Raw genomic sequence first — 25712 nt, forward strand, 5'->3', positions numbered from 1 at the left:
TATTCCATTCTACCACCCTTCTCACTTTTACTTGAAAACTTTGGAACCGCGGGACAATTCTCCACATTTACTCTTCGAATCGAATTCTGTATTTGTTTTGCAATTCGTGGGCGGCATAATCTTCATTTTTTTAAAATTTGTTTTATATTTATTCGTTCAGTTCATTCATTTATGTATTTTTCAATATATAATTGAGGGGGAGGGGGCGAGCGGAACACTGATGATCTTTATAACTTTATCAATAAAAGATTGCTGTGCTTTTTACAGAAATTTCTGAAACTATTCTTGAAAAGAAAAGCAAAACAATCATAGTAAAATGTCGAAGAACTTCTGCGGATGTCGGTGTGAGCATGAAATAAAAACATTTGGTAGTTGTGTAGTTAGGTTTGCTGATTGCTAGTTTGATGAATGTTACAATTAATAAAAAAGCAAAAAGAGTAAATCTTTCGAAAACACTCACGCCCTGTACAAGGATTTTCTGTGCAGTTTTTAATTAGAAAATTATACTGTTGTTTTGTCTATGAATTTTCTGCGCATCAAAAGAGGAAAGAGAGAAACTGACGAATCTGCATGTTGGCACGATAGAAAACAGGAAGAGAAAAAAAATGCTGTTATCTTGTTACTGATCAGAAGGATACCATATTACCAGTAGCGCACAGGAATTTTTTAAGGGGAGGGTCCAAGGTCGAAAGTCTCATTCCATTAATACGCCGTCAAACATATTGATTTGATTTTATCGATTCCCGAGAACAAAAACAGTAAAAAATAAGCTAATGAATAAATAATTAGCGTTAAGTAAATAAATAACCAGAAATTAAATAATTTACGCTTTTATTTTTCTCATAATTAAAAAATGAATTCAAGTTCAAAGGATCTCATTTTAATCTGTAATCACAAAACTAAAAACATAGTTATTACTGTGTATTCATTTATAATCCCCATTCTTCTCATAGGCTAAGTGCACAATATTTTAAAAAATCTCTTAACATGAGGGTTTTATTTTTTCACTTATTAAAACAGAAGTTATTGTTACCTTTGTTTGAAATTATTTCACGCACAAAATACATAGAATCGTAATCAGTCGGGGAAAAAAGCAAGACCTATGGGAGGGGTCCTGACCTCCTGGACCCTTGTGTGCCCCACTGATAAATACCCACTAAGGCTTTCATAATTTATACACGTGTACTAAATAATTAGAATGAAATGACACCTCTCAGTAATGCTAAAAGCAAATTGTTGCAGAGCTTAGTATTTTTGACAGTTGCATGCAGAATCAACACTTGATTTAAATCTGAGAAAAGCCATGTTACTACGTACAAAAGCCCTTTATCACGCTCTGAATGCAAATTGGGAATTTTACTGTTGTGTTTCTTGGATAAAAGCCTACTTCATCGTCGTCGATGTGCCTATTCATCAACATTTTAAGATAATTTCAATTCATTGAGCGTATTGTTAAAAGAATAAAAATTATATGTTCACAAATTTTACCAATGCATATAATAAAACGTAAATAATTGAACTCTAATGGTTTAAATATACTTCGAAAGAATGAATAAAGTGTAAGAAAGCGTACAGTGGTTTAAAATAGTCAGCACGTGGTATTTAGGAATTTCCGTATCATAAAAAATTGATTTCTTAATCTTGAGGCAAAGAATGTTTTTTTCTTTCAGTTTGGCACTCTCTGTTATTTAAACATTTTGTTCATATAGTAAGAAATAAATAAAACTCCTTATGAAAATAGAGTGGCGTTAAACAATATGAATAGCACAGTATACTAATGAAAAACGTTATCTATCATGAAAGCGTCTCGAAAAATATTTACGTGTACCAACAACAACGCTATTGTAAAAAGATTGCCATCAATCATGAAACGAGAAAAAAAATTCTTCCTAAAAAAAGGAAGGAACATGGTTTGTTAGTATTTTCGAAAAAGATTTTCGTTTAGAGTTCAAAACTGTCATATGACAAAAAAAAAAAAAAAGAAAGAAAAAGAAAATGCATCTGTTCAATGAATCAAATGTATGATCATTTTCAATCTCGAGAATTATAGGAAAAAATAGATTGCAAAAGACACAAAATTAAATAAGCATTATTCGAAAGTGGAGACAGTGAGGAACTCAATTATGTGCCGAAGTAATTATCACTATGAGGAACTTTCTTGTTCCCATTCGCTGTACGCAAACGAGGTGGGGAAACAAAGTGCAAAAGGTGAGAAAAAATTATACATGAAATCAAATGAATTGATATCGTTCCATTTTGAGTATTGGAGGAAAACAAAATAATATGAAAAGTCAAAATGCATGATCGGGGAAAAACGTAGTGAGGTACTAAATTACTTGCTAATGAGAATATCACCATACTGAACTTTCTTGTTTGGAGTCTAATTTCTTTTCGATGCAGTTGTGACAATTGATAAATTGTCACTGCAAAAATAAACTTTATTAACATGAAAAGAGTTCGAAAAATGCACTGTAAATTGCGAAAGTAGAGTTCTTTGATTGTGAGCGTGCTCAAATGACCAAGATGAAAGTTCAACTAATGATACTTCTTGAACTATCGAGAATTATTTTGATTTGAAATGCTGCAGAAATATCTCCGCTTATGGCTTCAAAGAGATACATGGGATGAAATAAGCACGACTTTATACATGAAATTAAATGAATCAAATATGCTCCTGTTCCATCTTGAGTATTGGAGGCAAACAAAATAATATGAAAATTCCAAAAACATTCATCGGAGAAAAAAGATTGTGAGGTACTAAATTACTTGTTGATGGCTGTATCACCACACTCAACTTTCTTTGTTCGCAGTCTCATTTCTTTTTCACGCAGTTGCGAAGATAGACAAATTCGCTTTGCAAAAATCAACATTATGTAACATCAAAAGAGTTCGGAAAATGCATTGTAAATTGTGAATAGAGTTCTTTGATTGTGAGCATGCGCAAATGATCAAGACGAAAGTAAAAGTAATGATAATTCTTGAAATATGTACAATCTTCAAAGGAGAAGCATTTTGATACGAGGTGCTGCATTCATCATGACTTTGTTGATTCTTAGAAAAAATACTTTCACCTGTGGCTCTATAAAGTCACAGGGGAGGAAAAAAATGCATGAAATTGAATATATATATATATATATATATATATATATATATATATATATATATATATATATATATATATATATATATATATATATATAATTGGATTAATCAAATGTGATCCCATCTTGAGTATAGGAGGAACACAAAATAATATGAAAATTCAAAAAAAAAAAAAAAAAAAAATTATCTGGGAAAAAGATAGATACTTGCTGATGACAGTATTACCATAGTGAGTTTTCTTGTTCGCAGTCTCCTTCCTTCCTTTTTTTTCACACAGTTATAATGACTGATAAATTGATATTGTAAAAAAAAAAAACTTTATCTAAAATGAGACATTAAAAGAGTTCGAAAAACCATTGTGAATTAAGATAGTAGATCCATGGCCGCGCCGTCCTTATGTGTGAGGTCGTGAGGCTCACGACGATGCCAGAGTCAAAAAGGCGCCTTTCACTACCAATCAAAAATGTTCCAAATGGGGGGAATCTCTCCAACCAAAGAAGGAAAAAGAACTTTTCATTATATTCAGGGCCCGCTCAGCCCAAGGTGATGCCCAGGCCCTGGCAAAATTTGGTGCCCTCTCTCATAGGAATGTCTGCAATTTTTTTGTGTGGAAGTTTTCAAAAACGGAAAGAAATTTACCCCCATTTTGGTGCTCCTAAAATTGTGGTGCCCAGGTCCATGGACCTACCGGACCGTGAGTTCATCAGGCCCTGATTATACCTTATGGTGGCGGTGAAATTACACTGCTCACTGAAACAAGCAATCCTCTCGCTGCCTATCTAAAATGAAAAAATATTGCCTTGTTGTGTGTCTAAACATGCTTTTCAAGAGTGCAATCTTTTACACTGAAATCACGTGATGCTAGTTAATGCATACATTATCATTTTTCTTCTTCATGTGGAGGCGTGAATGCTGTTTAGGGTTAATAGTACACGAAGCTGAGCATATGAGACGCGAGAAATTTTCTATTCTTCATTTTGGATCTTGAGGAGACTATGTTGTACTATAATTTGTGCAATATGTCTTTTTGAGATTTTTAATTATTGCTCGCTTAAATTCGACTTTTTCATGTTATCATATAGAAATTATTGTAAATATATTTGCATATATTTTACTTGTGCGTAATATTGGTATATTGTAGACTACAATTTCGGCTAACTTTTTAGTTTCAAAAAGTAACGACTTGACCATAATTACTCGATTCCTCTCCCCCCCCCCTTTTTCTTTAACAATTTGTGTGTCAGAAAAAGAGCTTTGGACAATGTATTTGTTTTAGATATCATATTCAATGCCTTCCGTATTTTAGAATTGTTAATATTTAAAATATTTTCTTTTTCCTAAACGCATTAGCATATCAGAGGAGCTACTGAACTCGAAATAAGTTCGAGATATGAAGTGAAACTGTAATCACACATGTGCACTGTAATCCAAAATTAAATACACATTTTTACATTTTTTTCAAAATAAATTAAATGCCAAACGTATTTTTTTCTACGTCATATTGGTCTACAAAACGTCAATCCAGCTGTTAACTATATTTTCGCCGAATGCCACTGCATAAAGGCACTCAAAAGACATTTGCACAACGACGCTGATCAAGCTTGGCATGGGCTTGAGTAGAGCTCTTTGATCTTGGTTATGCGCAAATGATTAAGACAAAAAAAAGTTCAAGCAATGACAATTCTTGAAATATGTATATGAATCTTCGAACGAGAAGACTCACATTTTTTCCTATTATAAGATGCAGTAATTTACACAGATTCTTTAAACAAAATAACTTCTACGTTCAAACGGTGTACTTCTATTCAAACAGCATTAAAAAATATATCACCTAAATAATTTCAAAAACTTATCGAAGAACTCGAATACAGAAAAAAAAAAGTGTTTTCTTTGTAGATACAAGATCAACACACAAAACGACAAAGAATGAATGGTCATCAGCAGGGATACAGTTTATTGCCTGCCGAGAGGCAGAGCCGAGAGGCAGAGGGGAAAAGCGAAGAAGCAGCCAAAGACCCTGGGGGAAAAGAGAAAGTGGTCCCTCAAAGTGGGGTGTGGGGGGGGGGGAATGGGTGTGGTCTGGCGGAAGGCGTGTTTTTCGCAGTTTTTCAGAATTTTTCGAAAATAAGGCTTTACCTCCGTGGAGAATATCAATCGAACAAATTGTCTTAGAAACAAACTCAAAATATGTTTTTAAAGAGAAATGTTCAATCTCTTGCGCTCCTTTTTCCGTTTTTCCATATCATTTTTCAAACGTGTGAAAATAGTCGTTTAAAGTTTTAAAATGTTATTAAAAAAATTTCAAAATAACTACAGAAAAAATAATAAAGCGCATCTCTAGTTCTGTGTCATAGCCATTGTTTAACACAAACCGCATGAAAATATTCCAGTAATTTCTCGTGTTATGCTTTGAATAGGTAGCAGATTTTCCCGTAGAGAAAGCATTAGCGTCGAAAACCAAGATGGACGGTATAGAAGAGCCTTGCGGATATCCGAGGGAAAATAAGAATCTGTATCCGTATCCGTTACTTTTTTGGCGGATCTTAAACGGATCTTTTCTATTCTAAAAATTCTTAAATATTTGGATTAAAGACTCTTAAATTCCGTTTTAATTAGGTTTTATTTCTTGTCTAAATTATAAGTTATAATTTCAGAAGCCAATTCCCCCCCGTCGCAAAAAGGAAGGGGTAATAAGTTTTAAAAGTGCGAATCTGTGTGTCTATTTGTGGCATCGTAGCTCCTAAACAGATGTACCGATTTTGATAGTTATTTTGTTCGTTCAAAGGTGACGTGATCAAAAGTATTCTTAGCTTGACCTCGTTTTTGTAGAACTTTAGCTACAGGAGATATTAATTAAAAACCGTCTTAAAATGTTTTTTACAATTATGGTAGTAAAAACTTACCCGTAGGTAAAAAATATTGGCCCTAATTGAAAGAACAAAGTTTTATGTGTTTGACATTTATTTAGAACTTCCAAGTTATATACAGTAGAAGCTATAATCTTGTTAAGTAAATTTTAATGCTATTCTAAGCCTTTATACGCGTGATTGATAGTGATTTCATAGTCGGAAGATAAAGAGTAAAAACTCGACGATTTAAAATTTCTATCCCCTTTCGGTTCACATTTGTTAACAATATGTATTCTGGCCCGCGAAATTCATCTTAATATGAAGTGGGCTCTCTGGGGAATGTTTTTTTTTTTTAATTTAATTGGTTTTTGTTATTGACCTGGGGTTTGTGTAATTCTTCATTTTGGTTTTCCTCGGAATCCTTCAAAAAAGGTGAGACTAAATTATCTAGTTACTAGTTGTAAAGGTGTTCCCGGTTGTGTTATTTCGTCGGTCAGGGTAAGTTGGGTGGGATGGGTCACCGCTGCATTTACACTGAAATAAAATGCGAAAAATTATTTCTAGCCAGTCCAGAAGCAGCTTTACACACTTGCTCCTGTATCCTACATCTACCAGTCTATCTAGAAATATTTTTTCATATTCTATCTAAGCATTAATGTAGCGCTGATCCATTCCTTCCAATTCCATTTCAAATTTACCGGAGATTTAAAAAGTAAATAATTGAGTCTTGTTTATATTTTCGCCGTAGATGACATTTTTTGAAGAAACAGTGCCATTACCCTAACGGGAATACTTTCCGTAGCAAATTTTACTCTTGGGTAGTTAATTTGGGTTTAAAAAAAAAAATCGACATCCGTATCCGTATCCGCGGATCTTGACACTAATGATCCATATCAGCGGATCTACTTGTTTAACGATCCGGCACATCACTAGTCTCCATACACGCAGTTACGTGGCATCGTTTAACGTCTAATGTGAAGTTAGACGCACTAACCTGGTTTCGTTTGAATGAACCGTATACTATTTGTCGTTAGCCAGAAAATCTCGTTCGGCCGGCAATAAATAAAGAATGGTGCATGCCGTGGAAACCAACTGTTCGGGATTTTAAATAATTAACGTGATATCTGGAATGTCGGGAAATCCGGGTGTTGCAAAACGAGGTCTAACTGTGTGACTTTAAAAAAGTGCCATTAAGCAAATTTCATCAAAAAAAAAAAAAAAAAAAAAAAGATGATAACATTAAAACTTTTAACCTTTATGTTTTTAATATATTTTCGTTTGTATTTATTTGCTCACATATTTTTATTATTTATTTATTTATACATTCTTATTAATTGTTTATTAATTTTTGTGCAATCATGATTGATTTCACTTATAAATTAATTTTTGCCGTGGCTTGACCTTAACTCCTTTTATGCACTTGGTGATTCATAGATATCGAGTCATACGGTCGATTGCTTTGTATGACGAGTGGACCTTATGTGAGCTGTTGTCACGTTTGGAATATTTGATCTCTTTCATGTTCCTTGATCATACGCCGCACCTAATGAAATTCATTAAAGCTAAATTATTGAGGATAAAATAAATGTGCATGTCTGGTTCAAAACATAAATATATTACTTTTGGCATTGATACATGTCAAATTATACCATATTTATTGGCTACTATAAACGATATTGAATAATATAAGTTAATATATGGTATTTAAAAATACCAATTTCAAGAAGGATTCAGATTTGAACAGAATCAAATTAGTCTCTTTTGAAAAAAAAAAAAAAGAATTTAAAATTAAATAAGAACAAATATCGCTTGAAGCAATGTTCCGGAATCGCGCCACGCTAAGTACAAACGCACCGGAACACCGCATTCCAGGCCGAACTACTAGCCGTGGAGTGCCCCAGCAAAGAACTACGAAGCAAGGTAACCACTTTATCCTTGGAAACAAGCTTTTTTTTTGCTCCGCTTCGAAAGCAAATTAGTGCAATTTTAAGTTTCATCATTCAAAAACCCATGCGAAAGGACTGAAATCTGACTCCGGTTTACAAAAGGTAAGACACTTGAAAATTTGCCTGTTTTTATTTGAGTAATTAACTTTTATTTAATTAGTGTATAGCAGATGAGGGTTAGATTGAAAATTTAATGCCTAATCAGTAGTTTTTAATTTTTGTTTTTTCACCGATTGGCTTAAAATTTTGAGCTAACATTTAATTTATCAATATCCATTTATAAAAAAAAAATGTGTTCTGATGTCTCAATATTAACCCATCTAATTAACTTAATTACTTTGTACCACGTGCTCGATTTAGACAAATTTCATGATTTTTTTAATTCTTACTAATAGTTCTATTTGTCATTTTGTCTTGAAACTTTGCATTAGTTTTATAATAATTGCATGGTATTTTCGTGCCAAACTTGGTTTAATTATTTCAATTTTCATATGCTCCAAATTATTAAAATCGTAATTTGTATTTCGGAGGAATAATTCAAGTTTTAATTAGATGTTTTAGAATTGTCTAAGTTTTAATTTTAAAGTGGTTTCGTACTCCTATCTCATTAATTCCATTTGTTAGTAATTGTTAACTACTATTTTTAATTTGTTGGTTAAATGTTTTGTATTTTTTAAACCTAAAAACTGCAATAAAACTGCTGAATTTCATATTTTAAATTCTGGTGGTATTTGGAACCGAAAAACTCCAGAAAAATGAAGTGCAGTTGAGCTGCAGTGAAACTGCTGATTTTTTTTTTTTTTTTTTTTTTTTTTTTTTTGTGATTCTGGTTGTATTTGGAACTGAAAAACTGCAGTTTGAAAATTAGTTATTTTGAAACTGTATCTTGCAGTTTAACTGCAGATTAGTGAATTGGTTTAACTGCAGTTTCTCGGTTCCAAATACCACCATTTTTTTGCAGTTTAACTGCAATCGTATTTTGGCTGGATACCTTCCCCCAATATGTAGTCAGTGCCAAAAATCAATTTAATGTCCATCATTTTCGTGTACAAAAATGTGATTATAAAATTCCTTTCATCACAGTTTTCCCTTAATTTAAAAGAATTTTGAAGAATTTTGCTTGAATGGCTTGATCGGTACTTGAATAGCCGTGGTTTGATGCCAGCCGGTCCCAAATACTCCATGATAGCAAATGGTGACTGGAGCCAGTTAAACATGTGATCAGTAAGTCCTCCAAGTTCCCATTCCAAATAAATACCTCTGGGTGTGCTGAACGAGGAGTTGCTCGGCTTCGAGTCTGATCGAAATGTTGTTAGATTGAGCTTCCAGCTACTGTGAGCTGAATTGGACTTCCATCTTAGTCGCGTTCTGTAAACGGAAACTACCTTTCTGCATTAAATCGGGTAGCATTGGTTACTCGGATATAAGCAACAACACTAGAATGAGAAGAACACTTTAGTGCCAAATAGATATCAGTATTATACAACAATAGAGTTCGGCATTGCTGGAGTTTTTTTTACTGTTAATCCACCTGTGATCTGTAGGTGGGGAAAAATGGAGTTAAATGTGTATTTCCTGGAGGAGCTAGATAGGTAGCGTCTCCTCTTCGGATGACATATTGTTCTTCTGGAACGGCATAAACGATTCCATCCGTTTCTGGTAAAGACACCACCGTTATTTTATCACTTGTTCCAGCTGCTTCTTGAACGTGCGTGCGAGCATCAGGTAAATGAATTGCCTAAAAAATAATACTTAAAGTTAATTCTAGGTAGAAATTACTTAAAATGAGTTTAAAATCAATGATTTGAAATAATGCTCAATGATAATAGTAATTATTGAATAAAAACCTTTGTGCTAAAAAATAAGAGTAAATTGAACACCGTTATAAATGCACAAATTTTCAAATAAATTGCTCCTCCCACTTTATGAGAACCTGTGCCCTGGCACCGGTAGCACCTCCAAGTAGGAGCCCGGGACACATTAAGCGAACGAACGGGTCTAAAGGATGTAAAAAACCGACTGTGCCACCTTCAATGCCTGGAAATATGGCTAGAAGCGGTATATTGATGTAAGAAGGGTTTGTTTGGGAATCATTTAATGTATTGTTTCAGTCTGATGAATAAATGTCTTTTTATCAGCTGTGTGTGACAGGACTCTTAGGACAAATCCTATATGTTGTATTACACGCCAGTAATCCCGGCTTTCTTGTGAATCGTCTATTTCTTGCCACAAAAGAACCGAACAAAATAAGCTTCTCGCCAGTTTTATACTGTATTCTGGATCACATGTGATAAATAACGTTAAAAAAAAAAAAAAAAAAAGAGATTAGGATACACTCTTTAGGGCTCGGCCATTTAACTATTTTAACGCCTGAGTGGTTGTTGACTTGAAAGGTGTGATGATGAAGAAATTAATAAAGAGGTAGGCTCATTTCCTAAATAATTTTGAAGTTGAAATTCCTCTTTTCGCGCTGTTATTTTCTTATTTAATACTTCGCTGAAGCTGATATGAGATGTACCGACTTTTCAGTACGGGTATAAATAACTATCATTTGTGAAATTATTTCGTGGAAAGTACGTTTTCCCCCCCCCCCGCCAGGAAATGAAGATTACTTCTGATAAGTTAGTAAAATTCATTTAATCAGGTTTTAAAAACTAACGTCCTGATTTCCAACTGAAAAATAATATTGAACGTTATAACGGCAAATAAGCAAGCTTTTGATACACACACACACACACACACATTATATATACACTGTCAAAACTACGGGTGCCTTTGACTAACTATATCGCTCCCTGGGGTGAAAACACCGGGCCTCAGGGTGCAGTAGAGGCTAGGAAGTGTGATCAAGGTGAATGACGCTAATAAATGTGAAAACGGACCTCCTAAATGCATGGGTGAAACGCTGGCGCATGCGCTCTCCGCTCTGACATCATTCAACCACAATCAATGGCGGACGCAAGAATAACTACGCACATGCACTTTCCCATTGAATGAAGTACGAAATTGGATTAAAACTTATAAGTTTCTGCGATTTACTCTTCAAAGTTTCGCGTAAGTACATGCATTTGATCATAGTGTAGCTTTAAGGCTTTCGAACATATTTAAAATTGTTTCAAAGGTACGTTGATTCTTCAGTTAGCCGTTATATACATTTGCTATTCCTATCATGCATAAATTTTACCTAAAAATAGCTATCAGCACCGGATAAGTAACATTTAATAATCAAAACGCTTAAATTAGATGATATTTGAAAAGTTATTTCAACTATTAATTTTGACTATGTGGTTTTACTTGCTTGTATTATCAACAATCTTGTGGATTTTTAACTAAGAGATTCATTGATAGCAATGTGATGCACTCAGCAAGTGAACGGAAACTCTAATTACGATGATGCAAATAGCAAAAACATAAAAGCACGAAAAAAAAAAGGAAAGCGGATTGAGAAAAAGAAATTTCTTCTCCGTCTCGATTTTTTTTTTTTTTTTTAAATTTATTATCTCGTGTCTGAGTTAACTAGCTTTCCTCGGCGTTATTGCTTAAAGCGAATGACTGAACGTTTTTCGTCACTATAGTAATAGTAAGAATGAATAACTCGTTAGAATTTGTTTTGGCTTTTAATTTATCGAAAGACTTTTGTTCTTTTATATTCTTTACGGATATTCAAATGTCGAATCATATATACGTACGTACTAATATGGTGCTCTTTGATTAAAATTTCGAACGTGATGAAAGATTTTATTTTTCCATGATTGCAACATAATTGAATATTTATTGTTCGTGTAAATGATTTACAAATAGTACCTACGTTCTTCATTTTCGGTACGATCGTGCTGCAGTAAATGTCAATAACATATTAAAATTACTGAGCAATCCAAGTGGATGTACGAAAATTAGTGCACGGCAGACAAATTTAAGTCATGAACACTTCTAAACTATGTTCGAAAGTTGAAATGTGATCAAATGCCTTAAAGTACAAGTTTTAATCATTTTCAGAACTATTCAATGTGGAAAATGTACCAAGACTTAGCTTTTTATAACTCAAAACAATAAATAATAATGTATACAATTGTTTACGGAAATGCACACAAAACCGAGGGGGGGGGGGGGTGCTCAGCAACAGAAAACAGAGGGTGCCAATGTTCTGCCATAGGGTTCCGTTTTTCACCGCGGTGCACGCTGGGTGAAGGGTGCCAGTTTTTCGCCCGTGTTAAGGGTGCAATTTCGGCACCGTAAAGAGTGCCGCTGGTGAACAAGCTTTTCACCCTCGAAAAGTGCCAAATGCAACCTGTAGTTTTAACAGTGTATATGTATATACATATATAATATATATATATATATATATATATATATATATATATATATATATATATATATATATATATATATATATATATATATATATATATATATATATATATATATATATATATATATATATACAGGGGCGGACTGGCTGACTTTGGCCCAATCGGCAAATGAGCATTTTGGCCCACCTCTGTAAATTAAAAATGTTTCGGATCTCGATTCTTCAGAGTCAAGCAAAGACATTAAACTACCGCTAGTTACTATTCTTCCTTTAACAGGGGTGCCCCCCCCCAAGAGTAAGGGCACACCCCCTATAAACCACGAAACCCCCCCCCCCCAAAAAAAAGGAAAAATATGCCTTAAAACACCCTTTCCGAAAAATTTCAATGGCGCAGTCTGCGCCATGACCCCCCTCCCCCCAGGTGAGCACCTCTACCTTTAAATTTTTAAATCAAGTTTTAAAGTTCTGGAAAAAGAAAAGTTTTAAACGTAAAATAAAGCTAACAGTGACACATTTTTAATGCTAATTGTTATAAGTCTAAAAAGGCACATCTCTAGGCCTATATACTGACCATAGGATGGACACCGGGAAAAAGAGGAGGAATCAGGTAAATTCCCAGGAAATTTTTCGAAAATTGTTAAATCTATATAGGCATAATGGGAAAAGAATCGGGAGAAGGGGTTCCAGTTCCCTTCCAACAGATATTTTCAAAGTTGATGTCAAAAACCTTAATTTTACAATTTTCGAAAACGTTGAGGAGAGGGAAAAGAAAGCGTTCCCCACGATTTTGTTTTCTTAACTTTTTTTTTTCAAAATTTTTTCATTGAAGTCCATTTTAGTCTATCTTTATTTACAATAGAATGTCGAGGGCTCTTCCCAAAAATTCTCCGAAATGAGAAGTTTTAGAAATGCAGTTTTAAGTTACCCTTGGTAAAATTAAAGGAACAACGAAGCATCGGGACCTCTCTACGAAAACGTTTCGACTTTGAACTATTAAAAAAATGCAAAAACTATCATTGGTCGTATTTGAGAGAGGAGGAGGCTCAGTGATCTCATTTGGAAGCATTTAGAAACTGAAGTACACTTTACCCAATTTTGAACTACATTTAGTTATTATAGGGAATCCGGCGACTCTCATTCGTAATTTTTCTATATTGAAATTTTAAAAACATAATCTTATAATATGTTTAAAAACATTAAAAGTAAAGGGGACAGGTTTCCCGAGAGTTTCCCCCAAGATTTTTTAGGAGGGCGCCGTGCCCTTCCGCTTTTAAGCTAACCTTTGACCCTTAACTTGATCACCCCTCCTAGCCCCTTAAAAGTTTAAACAAAACTTCACAAAAGCGATTTTTTTTTTTTTTTTTTCAAAAGATAAAGATTCACACAAGCCTGTCCTTGAAAGGTCGCTTTCTCGTTTCAATAACTTATCCACAAGAATCTGATACGAATGTATCTTATTATTATTATTTTTTTACATTACCTTTAAAACTAAAATCAGAAAGCTTTTCAATATTTAAAAAATAATTACTATGGGAAAACACTTGAACTTTGTATGTACCTAGAAAACCGAAAAGTAAAATAAGCACCTTTTGTGTTTTACAAAATTTCTCTTAAAAAGTACCCTTTTATCTGAAAGTACACTGCCCCTTTTTTGGTCTGGGGGAAACATTAGTTCCATCTGCGCATTTTTCTCAGAAACTGAAATCAATTTTAGGCTATAGTGCTGATAGAGGGTTACGGATCTTTCCCACGAAAATTTCAAAAAGTGAAATTTTAAGCTGCTGTCTTTAGTGACTTCAAGGGAATGGCGAATTTTCGAAGACTTTGGCAATTTTTCGATATTTAAATCTGAAAAACACAATGGGGTCGTTTCCAAAATTTTAAAAGTTTTTTTTTTTTTTTTTTTTTTTTTTTTTTTTCAGAAAGAGCATGCTTAAAAACATAGGAACTGACCATTTTTAAAATAATTTGCTTAAGTTTAGTATTTTTAAAAAAATACTTAAATCGGTGCGCTTTCACTCTTTAAGCTTCTGCCGTTGCATCACAAATGATGAAATGCCATTCAGTGTTGCCATTCACAGAGCAAAATATTTAATTCGCATCTTTACTCACTTGTATTGGCAACGATATGGTTAATAGCAAGCGTAGAATACAATTTTAATTCGCTTCTTGATTATCATAACGTGGAAACGTGGTAGAAAGATGCGCCAAAGAGCATCATTTGTGACGTCATTAAGACCACGCTTTGCTTGAAAAATCGAACATTTTAAGAAATTAATTAAAAAAATAACTGTTGGGAAAATGAAAGTATTTTCTGGGTCCATGTTTTTTTTTTGCTTATTCCATCAATATTCAGTGACAAAAAAATATTACTTTTGACTAAAGGAAACAACCCCATTGAGGGCCTTGATGCAAGAACCAGGTAAGTCCAGACTTACTCATTTTTGGTAAGAGTGTTCAAACGGACACTTAACATCAGTGTTCGTTAGAAATGTTAATATCTTTCCCGCATTATTTACTAGAAAGGAAAGAGACAGATCTTACATTTGTGTCTCGTTGTTGCATCAATCGGAACTTCTATATTCTCCACAAGCAAAAATGAATTTGAAAAAAACAAGCGAAAGTTTTGAGTAAACTGGTTCTTACAGCAAAGTCCTCAATTGCAGACTAAGACTATCGTTTGGTGACTTTAGGATTACAAAGGGACCTCATTCCTGAAATACTTTAGGTAACGGGTTACCTAAGGTATTCCAGGTATGAGGTCCCCCCGTTAAGTGTAAATCTGGCCCTGATTACAACTGTGTTGCTTTAAAAAAAGAAGAAACCTTGCCCCCCCCCCCCCCTCGGAGCTCAGTCCTAAATCCGCCTTTGTTCAAGAGCTCTTTCTTCTAAATCGAAATTTCGTCCTGTTTCAGATTCAGTTTATCGTATTCCAGACTTGCTTTCCCGCATGCGATTCTGAGATGAAAATACTCGTATAGCGATAATTTACAATAGACCAATGAAACGTCTTGCCAACTGATAGTATTTAGTTGAATCTGTCACAACCAGTGAATACCAGGGGCGTTCACAGAAATTTTGGGGTTCGTCACAAATGACTTCTACGGGCCCCCCTCTATCTTGTTTACCCCTATGTCATACATTTCACACCTCATTTAAAAATCTTGGACCTCCTTCAGGCTCGGAACCGGGTCAACAAGTGTCCCCCTGCTCATGAATAAACACCCCAAAGCATGGCCCGCGCATTTATAGCAGGGTCGGGACTGCTTTGTCTAATGGTGCAGGCCCCTTCAATTTTTGTTAATAGACGTACAAATATAAGTTTTAACGCTCTTTTTTTCGTCCCGGGCAATTTTTCAGGCCGCGTCGAACCCCATTTTCTCTGGCCTCCTTCCGTTTCCTCAAAGTGAGAGGCATGGCCCCCAGAGCTTTAAAAATTAGAGAAAGTTAATAAGAGAGGAAATTATTCGCACGTGTGAACTTCGGCTATTTACTTTGGTCCCTGCTTAAGATGGAAAAAAAATAAACCCGTTTCCAAACGCTTTTTTCACATAGAGTAAACAAACTACATTTTTAATGACACTTTATTAAATTAAGTGACACTATAACACCTTAAAAAATGTAAAGTGTGAATTTAAATGCATCAAGTTAAATAAAAAAATTGCTTGAAGTGGCCCACTCGGCGGTTGGCCCAGTCGGGATACCCGACTAGCCGACCTGGCCAGTCCGCCCCTGTATATATATATATATATATATATATATATATATATATATATATATATATATATATATATATATATATATATATAAGATGTTCCGTTTTAACCTGCAAGACCTTTGTTTTCGCAATCGTTAGTCCTAGATGTATACTTCCAATTGCAAAAATGTTCACATTCAGATGCAGAGTTAAGATATTAAAAATTTGAAGCAAAAATTAGAGTCAAAAAGTACAAAATTTAGCTTTTTATACGGGCCCTAGGTCCCCTAACTAATATTTAGAGCAATAATCTCCATCGAAAACTATTACTGACACTAAAAACTTGACATTAGGGCGATCAAAACTCAAGGAGATATTCCAGTTCAAAGTTTTAAGGGACCATACATAAGATGAGATTGGCACTTATCCCCCTTTCAGAGAAGCGACAAGTTGTAGAAGTAAAAAACAAAGTATTTATATTTTTCATTGCTATTCAAAAATAAGTGCAAATGTTATGCAGTGATACACAAGCGCGAAACTTCGAACAATTTGAAAAACCACACTCTATGCACACATATGCATAACCCTTGACCCCCCCCCCCCCTATAGTTCCCCCCGAAAGGTGTTATTGACGGCGAGTGAAAACTGGTGTAAGTCACAAAACGCCACGTTTCGTATCTCGGTGAATATTGGCCGTACTAATTTCAAATTTTTTGTGTTGGAATTATTTTTCAATGGAGATCATTTCTCTAAACATAAGTTAGGGGACCTGAGGCCCGTATAAAAAGTTAAATTTTGTATTTTTTGACTTATTTTTATTTTCACTTATTTAACTTTCAATATTTTAACTCTGCATCTGATTTTGAACATTTTTGCAGTTGGAAGTATAGATCTAGGACTAATGGTTGCGAAAATAAAGGTCTTGCGGGTTAAAACGGAATACCCTTATATATATATGTTACCGTTAAAATATGAAATCCGTTATTTTATAGAATACCTAGTTATTTCATGGAATAACTGATCGTGTCCGTTAAAGTGTAAAACTCTCTTGTATTTCATGGTTTAACTAGTTATTTCACTCATATATCTTCCACGACAAATACATTCATTTTCCACCCCTGTGTTACCCTTAAAATGTTCGTGTAAAACCTAGAGTGTCAACAAAAAATGTTTTTGTTTTAGAACTAATGTTATTTGTAATTTCAAGTGTCATTTTAGTAATCCTTGTTGTAACAAATGATTTTATGGAACGTTTCCATAAATACCATTTGCACGCTGCATAAATTAGGGAAATTGCTTCCTTTTCATTTTAATTGTCTATCATTAGTTTATTTATAGAATATCTATATATATATAGTTAATCCATTTTAGATAAATTGTTTATTTTACACTTTAACTGTCCCTTATTAGTTAATTTATAGAATACCTAGTTATTTCATGGAATAACTAGTTAAAGTGTCATATTAATAGCATATTACACTTTAACGGACATGATCAGTTATTTCATGGAATAACTAGGTATTCTATAAAATAACTGCATTATATACTTTAACGGTAATATATATATATAGAAAGAGAGAAAGGAGTAAGGAAAATAGCGGTATTTTCTTAAGCCTTCGTTTACCATGAGCTGCATTCAAAGATCAAAACTTTTGCAAATATCTAAATATTTTTTTCTTTTACGTTCCTTAAATTTACTATTCCCTTGCTGTCACTTGAAAATGTTACAGTGTGGCGCTGATAAGTTGAGGTATGACCTTGACAATGTTTACATTTTTGCGACATTCACTGAAAAAGAGACACTTTATCTGAGCGGATTTGAGTGAGAATACTTTTGAAAAACTAATACGAAAGTAACCTAACTTCACTCGGCACCAATTACCCTTTTCTATTACCCAGAAAAGAGATAAGCATTGTCAAGTTCATAGCTCAACTTATCAGAGAGACTGGACACACTATGCTTTATACAGGAACTCTCCAACCGAGGGGTTGGGTGGGGGGGGGGGGATCTTTTAATACTACACCGTAATAACATATTCATAGCTTCCACTTAATATGTTTACTAACCTGTTTATTAGTTTTCTTCGTACCGCTATTCGAATACTTTTCAGTTTTGCTGGTAGATGAACTGTTACTTGCCCATAAGTCAGGGCATGCGAGACCCACGCAGAGAGCACTTAGAAGATGTGCTACGTGCATTCCAGTCACTTCAACTAATCCAAGAATGGCATAAATACGAACTGATGCTGAAAAACACCAGTAAAATTTCACAGATATAAATGGTAAAGATGTAGTTAGTTGATAAACAAGAAAAAAAACATGGCATTATTTGTATGTATTAACAAATATATCATTTTGCCTTTAAGCGCTTATATCAGTTTTACAGATTGGGAAACATTTCAATGAAACAGTTTATGTGCTTGATGTTTTATTTCAACAAGGAAGTTCGTTAATCTCGCATAATAAATTTCGCAAGAAATTTCTTACCTAGAATAGAAATTTCTTAACACCATGTCTGTTGCACAAGGAGGGCGCACTGCAATCCACATGTTCATTCATTGGTCGACAAATTTTTAAAATTTACATTCTCCGTCGATAACTGTATGGAAATCAATTTGTGCCATTTTTCATTTCTCTTTCTTGTCATGGAGTTAATTGTTTGTAACGTAAGTAAAAGTTAAAAATTGTTTTAAGAATAACTTTTCAAGTAAAATAAAATATTTTGTATCTTATTGCTCTTTATGACCAATAACCATTAAATAAGTTGAATGAATCAAGAAGTGCAATTATCATAAAGGTAATTAAACACTTCACCTGGGAGAAACGCATTGTTCTGTTAGAAAGCCACAATCAAAATGACCAGTTTATGTCAGGTATCTAAGAAAGAAACCCTTCAAAAACTTAAATGCAAAGAAAATTCACTGTTGGTGACGGAGAAGCATTAACACAATTAATTGCATTGTGTATAAAAACTTATATTTTGAGAATCCTCTGAATGTATTCTTGGACTATCAATAACTACCTTGATTTTGATAATACAATACAAATCTGCCCATTACTGGTTGGCTGCCCATTACTTGTTAGCTGCCCATAACTAGTCATTTTACCCTATATCAATAATGTGTCATTACTATTTCTGATTACCAGAAAATGGACTAAAATGCAAACATGTAGAAAGTTCAATCAAGGCAAAATCTGAACAGTAGAACATTAAGAGCAAAATAAGTTTTCAGTCATTTACCAACATGTCTATTAATAGAACAATTGAGCAATAAATGACCTTAAAATGACCACCATTTAAATACTTTAACAAGTTTATTTTGTGTTTTATAAACACCATTTTTCAACTTCTGCCTTCGACATTATACGACATTATGCGGTTGATTTCACTCACCAGTGACTACCATAAGCAGCGTATATTCTAATTTATGTTATTTATTCATATTTACTTTCATTTTCATGATAAAGTAGCAAGTAGGTGGCTACAGATAATTTTCAGGGAGAGGGGTATAGACCTCCCAGAAAGAAGCACTAAATGGATCAACAAGAATTTAACTTATTCATCATTCTAAGCAAAATTTGTTACATTTTAAGTTGAATATGACAACATGTCATATGTTGTACATTTCATCTTTGTTCCAAGACCGCTATTTTGCAGCTAAAATCAACAAATATGCCACTCACAAACGCAGAAGTGCCCCCCCCCCCCCAAGCCATTCCCCCCGTGGCGGGCACCACTGCAAATACCTCACTCCCGGAGTGGACTGCTCCCCGTCGCACCACCGTCAAAAATCCACTACCTGATGGCTACTAAAATCGAAAACATTATTCGTGCTGCTCGGATTCAACTTCCAGCAAGGGGATTAAAAAGACAGAGCTCTAAGGAAAAAGGACACAGAGGAAAAAAATAAGAATAATGACGAAGCAAAGAACAAATTAGCAGAAACATCATGTGTCTAGAACTAGAAGCGTTGAAGGATGTAATTAAAGAGCAAGGAGTCAACTTGGCGGGCGAAAGAATAACAGTCAGAGTTTTATGTGCAGGGACGTAATTAGAGAGGGGCAGACGGGGCTTGTGCCCCGGGCGCAAAATTTTAGGGGCGCTAAACCGACAAAGTAAATGCTCAAATTAGTTTTTAAAAAAAGGAATTAGTAGAAGTCCAAAAAAAAAAAAAACTCAGTGCGGGCGAGGCAGAAAACTTGCATGGTTTAATGTGGATAAAGAGTGGTAAAGATAGATCGAAAAAGAGTGAGGAGGGCGCAGTAAACAGCATGAAAGTATTTTCTTAGAGTGACTAGTACCTGTTCTTTGGTCTGGGGGCACGGCAGTGCCCCGGCCAAGTCGAGCGCGAAGCAAACACTGCCGTACCATCCTTTACTGGAACCATTTCGCCGCATTTTCAGACTCCTATTTGAGAACCTTCTGATGAGACCAGCACGCAGAAATTTTCGTCATCCAGTAAGCTATAATCACATACTTAAAATCCGAAATTTCAAGTCTGTAGATCATTTAGTTCCGAAGTTATGCGAAAGCAAAGTTTCGCATTTATGACACTCACTCACTCATGATCATCAAAATAGAACTAGTACTTCCCATAAACTCAGAGAGGTGAAATTTGGTACAGAGTTAGGGTTTAATGGCCACATAAAGGGAAAACTATAAAAACTAGGCTAATCGAAGATCTGGAGTGACCCTGATTAGAAAACACAAGAGCCCAACCAAACTATTAGAGATCGACATACAGCCTTTACAAAAAATATTCAACTTGGTGGGCCGCTTCATTTGATGTCAAAAATCGAAAGTCTGATGTATCTAATGAAGAACCCTCAGCTGGTCTCAGCCTCAGCTGTATTAGAGATAGGGTAATGCCCCCTTCTACTATTGGTACATAAAAAAATCGACTGTCATTGTAAAAGTCCAGCGTAGTGGGACCCATCTTCCAATTTAATCTAGCATAGCTTTAGTCTACTCGAACATTATACAAATTAAATGTTTCTACAAAAAGAAGTGAAATCACACCAAAAACATTCTGTAAAAAACTAGCCAAGTCTCGATGGAGCTGCTTGTTTATCTCTAAAAAGTAATGAAATCTAGACAAAGTCATGACAAGTCTAAGGTTCCTTACTGCGATTTCTTTATTATTATAGTTAATGTTGTGTGACTTGGCCGTTAAAGGGTACACAAGGGTACAAAACCAGGTGCTCCATGACACCATTGCACCAATCTGTCGCCAGAACCGCTACCCATTGACAATGGAAAATTGCCACTTGGAAAACGTATAAACAAAATTGACTTGTACCCACTTACGTATAAAAAATGTTTAACGGTCAAGTCACACAACATTAACTATAATAATAAAGAAATCGCAGTAAGGAACCTTAGACTTGTCATGACTTTGTCTAGATTTCATTACTTTTTAGAGATAAACAAGCAGCTCCATCGAGACTTGGCTAGTTTTTTACAGAATGTTTTTGGTGTGATTATATCTTACTTAAAGAACCTGCCTCTGGGAGAAGGAATATAGGAACAAAGTTATGCGAAGTACAAAACAGCGGAAATGCTCAAATGTCATTTTTCTACAATTAAACGTCATAAAGCTGCCAACATGATGTCTTCCTCTCATTTACAATGACGAGAGCTTGTTTACCCCACTGGTCTAAGGGAAAATCGTTACACTGTTCCATTGGCCTAGTTTAGTTTACAATTTTTCTCATACTTGGTGAAAAATCTCGTACTATAATAATGGAGATTCAATTTAAAGTGCGAGAGACTGCCCATTTTTCTTTAGAAAATACTACGGTATTTAGAGATAAATTTAGCTAAAATGAGAAATTTTAGACTTAGTTTCGACATGTTTTTGCCACAAACACAATATTTTAAATATGCTTAAATCATCTACTTCAATTAATGTGTTAGAAATCAACTATTTTTTGCACCTCTCAAATTTTGCTTTGGTACTTTTGATGCATATTTATATTTACAGTAGAAACTCGTTTATCTGGCTCCCGTTTATCCAGACCTCCGGCTTATCCGGATCAAATTTGTAGAGTTAAAAAATATATTCACTAAAAGGATAATTCCTAAATTGATTGCAGTAAGAACAAAACTATAAATGTGCCAAATATTTGCTTATTTTGATTAAATACACAACTGCTATAAGTCGTGCAATAAATTATAGGCATCTAATGAATTACGTGACGTAATTGGAGTGTCAGCCTGACACCACTGCAGCTGAACTATTAATGACAAAGTATTTGCGAAATAGAATCCTATTTAATTTTGCTGCAAACGATCGTTTTTCGCTGCTAATAAAAGATTGCGAATTAATTACTGCTTATTATCCGTACTATCCGGATTTCTGTTTATTCAAATTCCCTTCGGTCTAAGTTAGTCCAGATAAATAAGGTTGTACTTTAAATGGAAATAACCTGAAAAGAAACTTACTGTGTGTGAAAACATGTAATGTTAATATGTTTAAGATTTGTGTTTTTTAAAAGAGGTTAGTAGAAAGAGTTTTGATTTCAAGCACATTGGGTATCTGTTTTTCTAAAAAATGTTTTTCAGATGTATACTAAATACCAGAGTTGGGGAACGTGCGTCCTTTATAAAAATTAGCTTTTTTAATAATTAATTCTAACTATACAGATTGTGACAATTTAAAATGTGTTGAACATAAAATTTTCAAGATAATATTTAAATAAGATAATCTGTTCGATTAGAGCTATTGTAAGTTGTCGGATTAAAGTTTATATACTAAGTAGTAGCAATATTAAATTAATTTCACGTAAGAAACAAAAATAAATAGCCCACTAAATTTTTCATCGGAGTTGAAATTATTTCACACGTTTTTGCGACATATTGTTGAATACTGTTTTTCTTACAAATTTCTTCATAGTAGTATAATATAAATACTTAAAAATAAATAATTGAAAATATTTCTGTTTTATTGTTTTCATTTGAAGTGGTAATTTTAAATTCGCATCTCGATACATTTATTAAAAAAGTAACGTCAAAGAAATTCTGAAAAGATGCCTGTAGTGGGCCTGCGTCCAGGAGACCTCAGAGCACCTACAGTCTTAAAATTTTGTACAAAATTACTTCGTGCCGCAAGGATTTTAACCTGGGGTTGTTTACTTTAAATTTCTAATTAGTTTTTTTTTGTTATTGTATTTTTTTAAGCTAAAATTTCACATAAATTGCCTTTAAAGGGATGAAAGATTTTTCACATCCCTTAATATTTCATGTTGTTCCAAAAAGATTTTTTCTGCATCAAATAAAGCTTGTAACGATTTTATCAATAAATTAGAACAGCAGGTATAAGGGTTTCTATTTAAGAAAAAAGTCCTATGCCCAGTCCGGAGCTAAAGAGCAAAGTGTATTACCACAGACCACGAACTTAAAAGCAGTTTTTCAAGCGTACAAAACTGCCGTTTGGCAATGCTCAGGAGACCCTTTAGCCCAGCACCTATAGCTGTGCAAGTTGGTTCAAGTTAGTTTGGAACGAGAGAAAATGCTGTTCAAAGCGATTTTTTTTTTTTTTCGAAATATCATCTCATTTATGCATATTTCTATCAAATTATTTTTATATTTTCGGGTAGGAGTGGGATTATGTTCAAAAAATTATTTCCTCACTTAAACTGTATTTTCTATGGGTGGGATAGTGGAATTTTCAATTTGTTCGAAACGGAACTCGTAGCGTGTTTTTCAATCTGCTTCTTTCTGACAGACGATTTAAATCTTCGCGAATCAAATAAGGTTGCGAAGCAATCTTCGGGGGTTGGTAAACGTCAGCGAGCAGGGGGCAGAGTCACCTAATAAAAAAAATAATGCAACAAGTTGTTAATTACTCCCTAGTGGAAATACAAAATAGTTTTCCTTGAAAAACTTCGTATGTAAAATAATAAATAAAATATTTAATTTTTTTACCCACTATCGAAATTTTACAAAATGCAATCCAGTGATAAAATTGCATAAAAACTTATAACTACATGAAAGTCGCATTTATAGTCTTATCAACACATGCGGTATCCTTATCACTGCCTAATTTAAATTTATATTTTAAATATAATATGTTTTTTGATATTTATTTTTTATGGGGGATGGGGGGGGGGGCGGGCGTCGAAACGAGGTCTTGCCCCTGCTCGAAAATGACCTAGTTACGTCCCTGTTTATGTGTAAGGAAACCTTCTTTCTCTAGATCCTTTTCTGTTCGATCTGGAAACAGAATTTGCAGTAAAAACTGAAAGTTATGTTAGTGCCAATATTAGTGCCGAGGGTGCCCACCTAGGGTGCGGAGGGTAATGGCGCAGACTGCCCCATTGAAATTTTTTGGATGTGCTTTGAGGGGTATTTGTTCTTTTTGTTTGGGGGGGGGGCTCTAGCTTTTGGGGGTTCTTCGCGATATTTAGAAGGATGCGTCCTTGCTCTTAGGGGAGGGACTTCCCTGAAAAGATATTGGTAAAAAATTAACTAATTAAAAAATTCAGAAATGAACATAAGTATAGCAAGGTTTTTAATCCCGTTTTTACTTCCTTTTACAAAAAAGGAAGTATTGTATTCGCGAAAAATTTTTCACTCAAAAATCGGCCTTAATTTCCATTTTGCTCACCCCCGAATGAATGTTGAGTTTTTCAACCCAACCACACGTGGATATATGCCAAGGAACGTACAGACACCCGAAATATCCATTTTGACGATCTCCGAGTTAATTACAACGAGTTTTATCGTGACATCTGTATGTACGTATTAGTGATGGGCATAATCGAGTTCTCATAATCGAATCACTCGATTATTCAAGATCATTCGAGAACTCGATTACCACGAGTTCTCGATTATCGTATCTCGAGTTCTCGATTACCATTTTTCGAGTTCTCGAGCGATGAACTTCTCGAGTTCTCGATTAACACTTTTCGAGTTCTCGAGCGATTAACTTCTCGAGTTCTCGATTATCACTTTCCGAGTTCTCGAGCGATGGACTGCTCGAGTGTCGAGTTCTCGTATATCACTTTCCGAGTAATCGAGCGATCAACTGCTCGATTTCTCGATAGTCACTTTCCGAGTGCTCGAGCGATCAACTGCTCGAGTTCTCGCTTTGAACTTCTCGAGATCCTGAGTTCTCGAGATGTTGAGTTTTCGAGATGTTGAGATCTCGAGATGTCAATCACTCGAGCAATGTATTTTTCGACCGATTTGATAATCGAATGAACCTCTCAATATAGTTGACTTCTGATAGGGGTGCCCACCTAGAAAGGGAGGGGGGGAGGTCATGGCGTAACCTGTGCCATTGACATTTTTAGGGGCGGTGTTTTAAGGGGTATTTTTCATTTTTGGGGGGTTCTTCGATATTGAAGCTGGTGCCCTTGATCTCAGGGCGAGTGGGTACCCCGCTTCTGAAGTGTTTCAGTTGCAGGGGCGTATCCGCCATTTAGGGGGTCAGAGGGCTGGCTTTGAAAAGTTAATGATTTTACTTATGAATGCGCATGGTTTTTGTTGTCTTCCGAAAAAATTTACATTGAACCCTTCACCCAGAAAAATTTGGAGTGAGTGACGGGCTGCGCTGCGGTGCCCACAGGGGAGGTGGGTCATGGCACAGACTACGCCATTGAAATTCTTAGTGGACGTTAGTCTTTTTTAGGGAATTATCCTTCTTGGGGGGGGGGGGGGAATCCTGATTTTAAAATGTGTGCCAGCACACTTGAGGAATAGATAGCCTTGCGATCTAAATGGTGTTATCTTCTATCTTCTATCTTCTATACATATAATAAAATAAGATGTTTGTGTGTGTGTGTGTGGCGTGCTTTCCGGGACA

At 34.7% G+C, this 25712-nt stretch overlaps 1 protein-coding gene across 1 annotated transcript in view; it reads right to left on the minus strand.

Annotated features, from left to right (window-relative positions):
• Positions 1–9334: 9334 nt before the first annotated feature.
• LOC129218662 (uncharacterized) overlaps positions 9335–25712 on the minus strand; it is a 53773-nt gene continuing 37395 nt past the window's right edge. The window contains exons 2-3 of the mRNA XM_054852984.1: positions 17971–18149; positions 9335–9635 (exon numbers count right to left, since the gene is read on the minus strand). Of these exons, the coding sequence (XP_054708959.1) occupies positions 9420–9635; positions 17971–18149 (395 nt within the window). The 3' untranslated portion in view covers positions 9335–9419. The remainder of the gene's footprint in view (positions 9636–17970; positions 18150–25712) is intronic.

The sequence above is a fragment of the Uloborus diversus genome, chromosome 3 (assembly GCF_026930045.1).
Source record: "Uloborus diversus isolate 005 chromosome 3, Udiv.v.3.1, whole genome shotgun sequence".
Lineage (NCBI taxonomy): Eukaryota > Metazoa > Arthropoda > Arachnida > Araneae > Uloboridae > Uloborus > Uloborus diversus.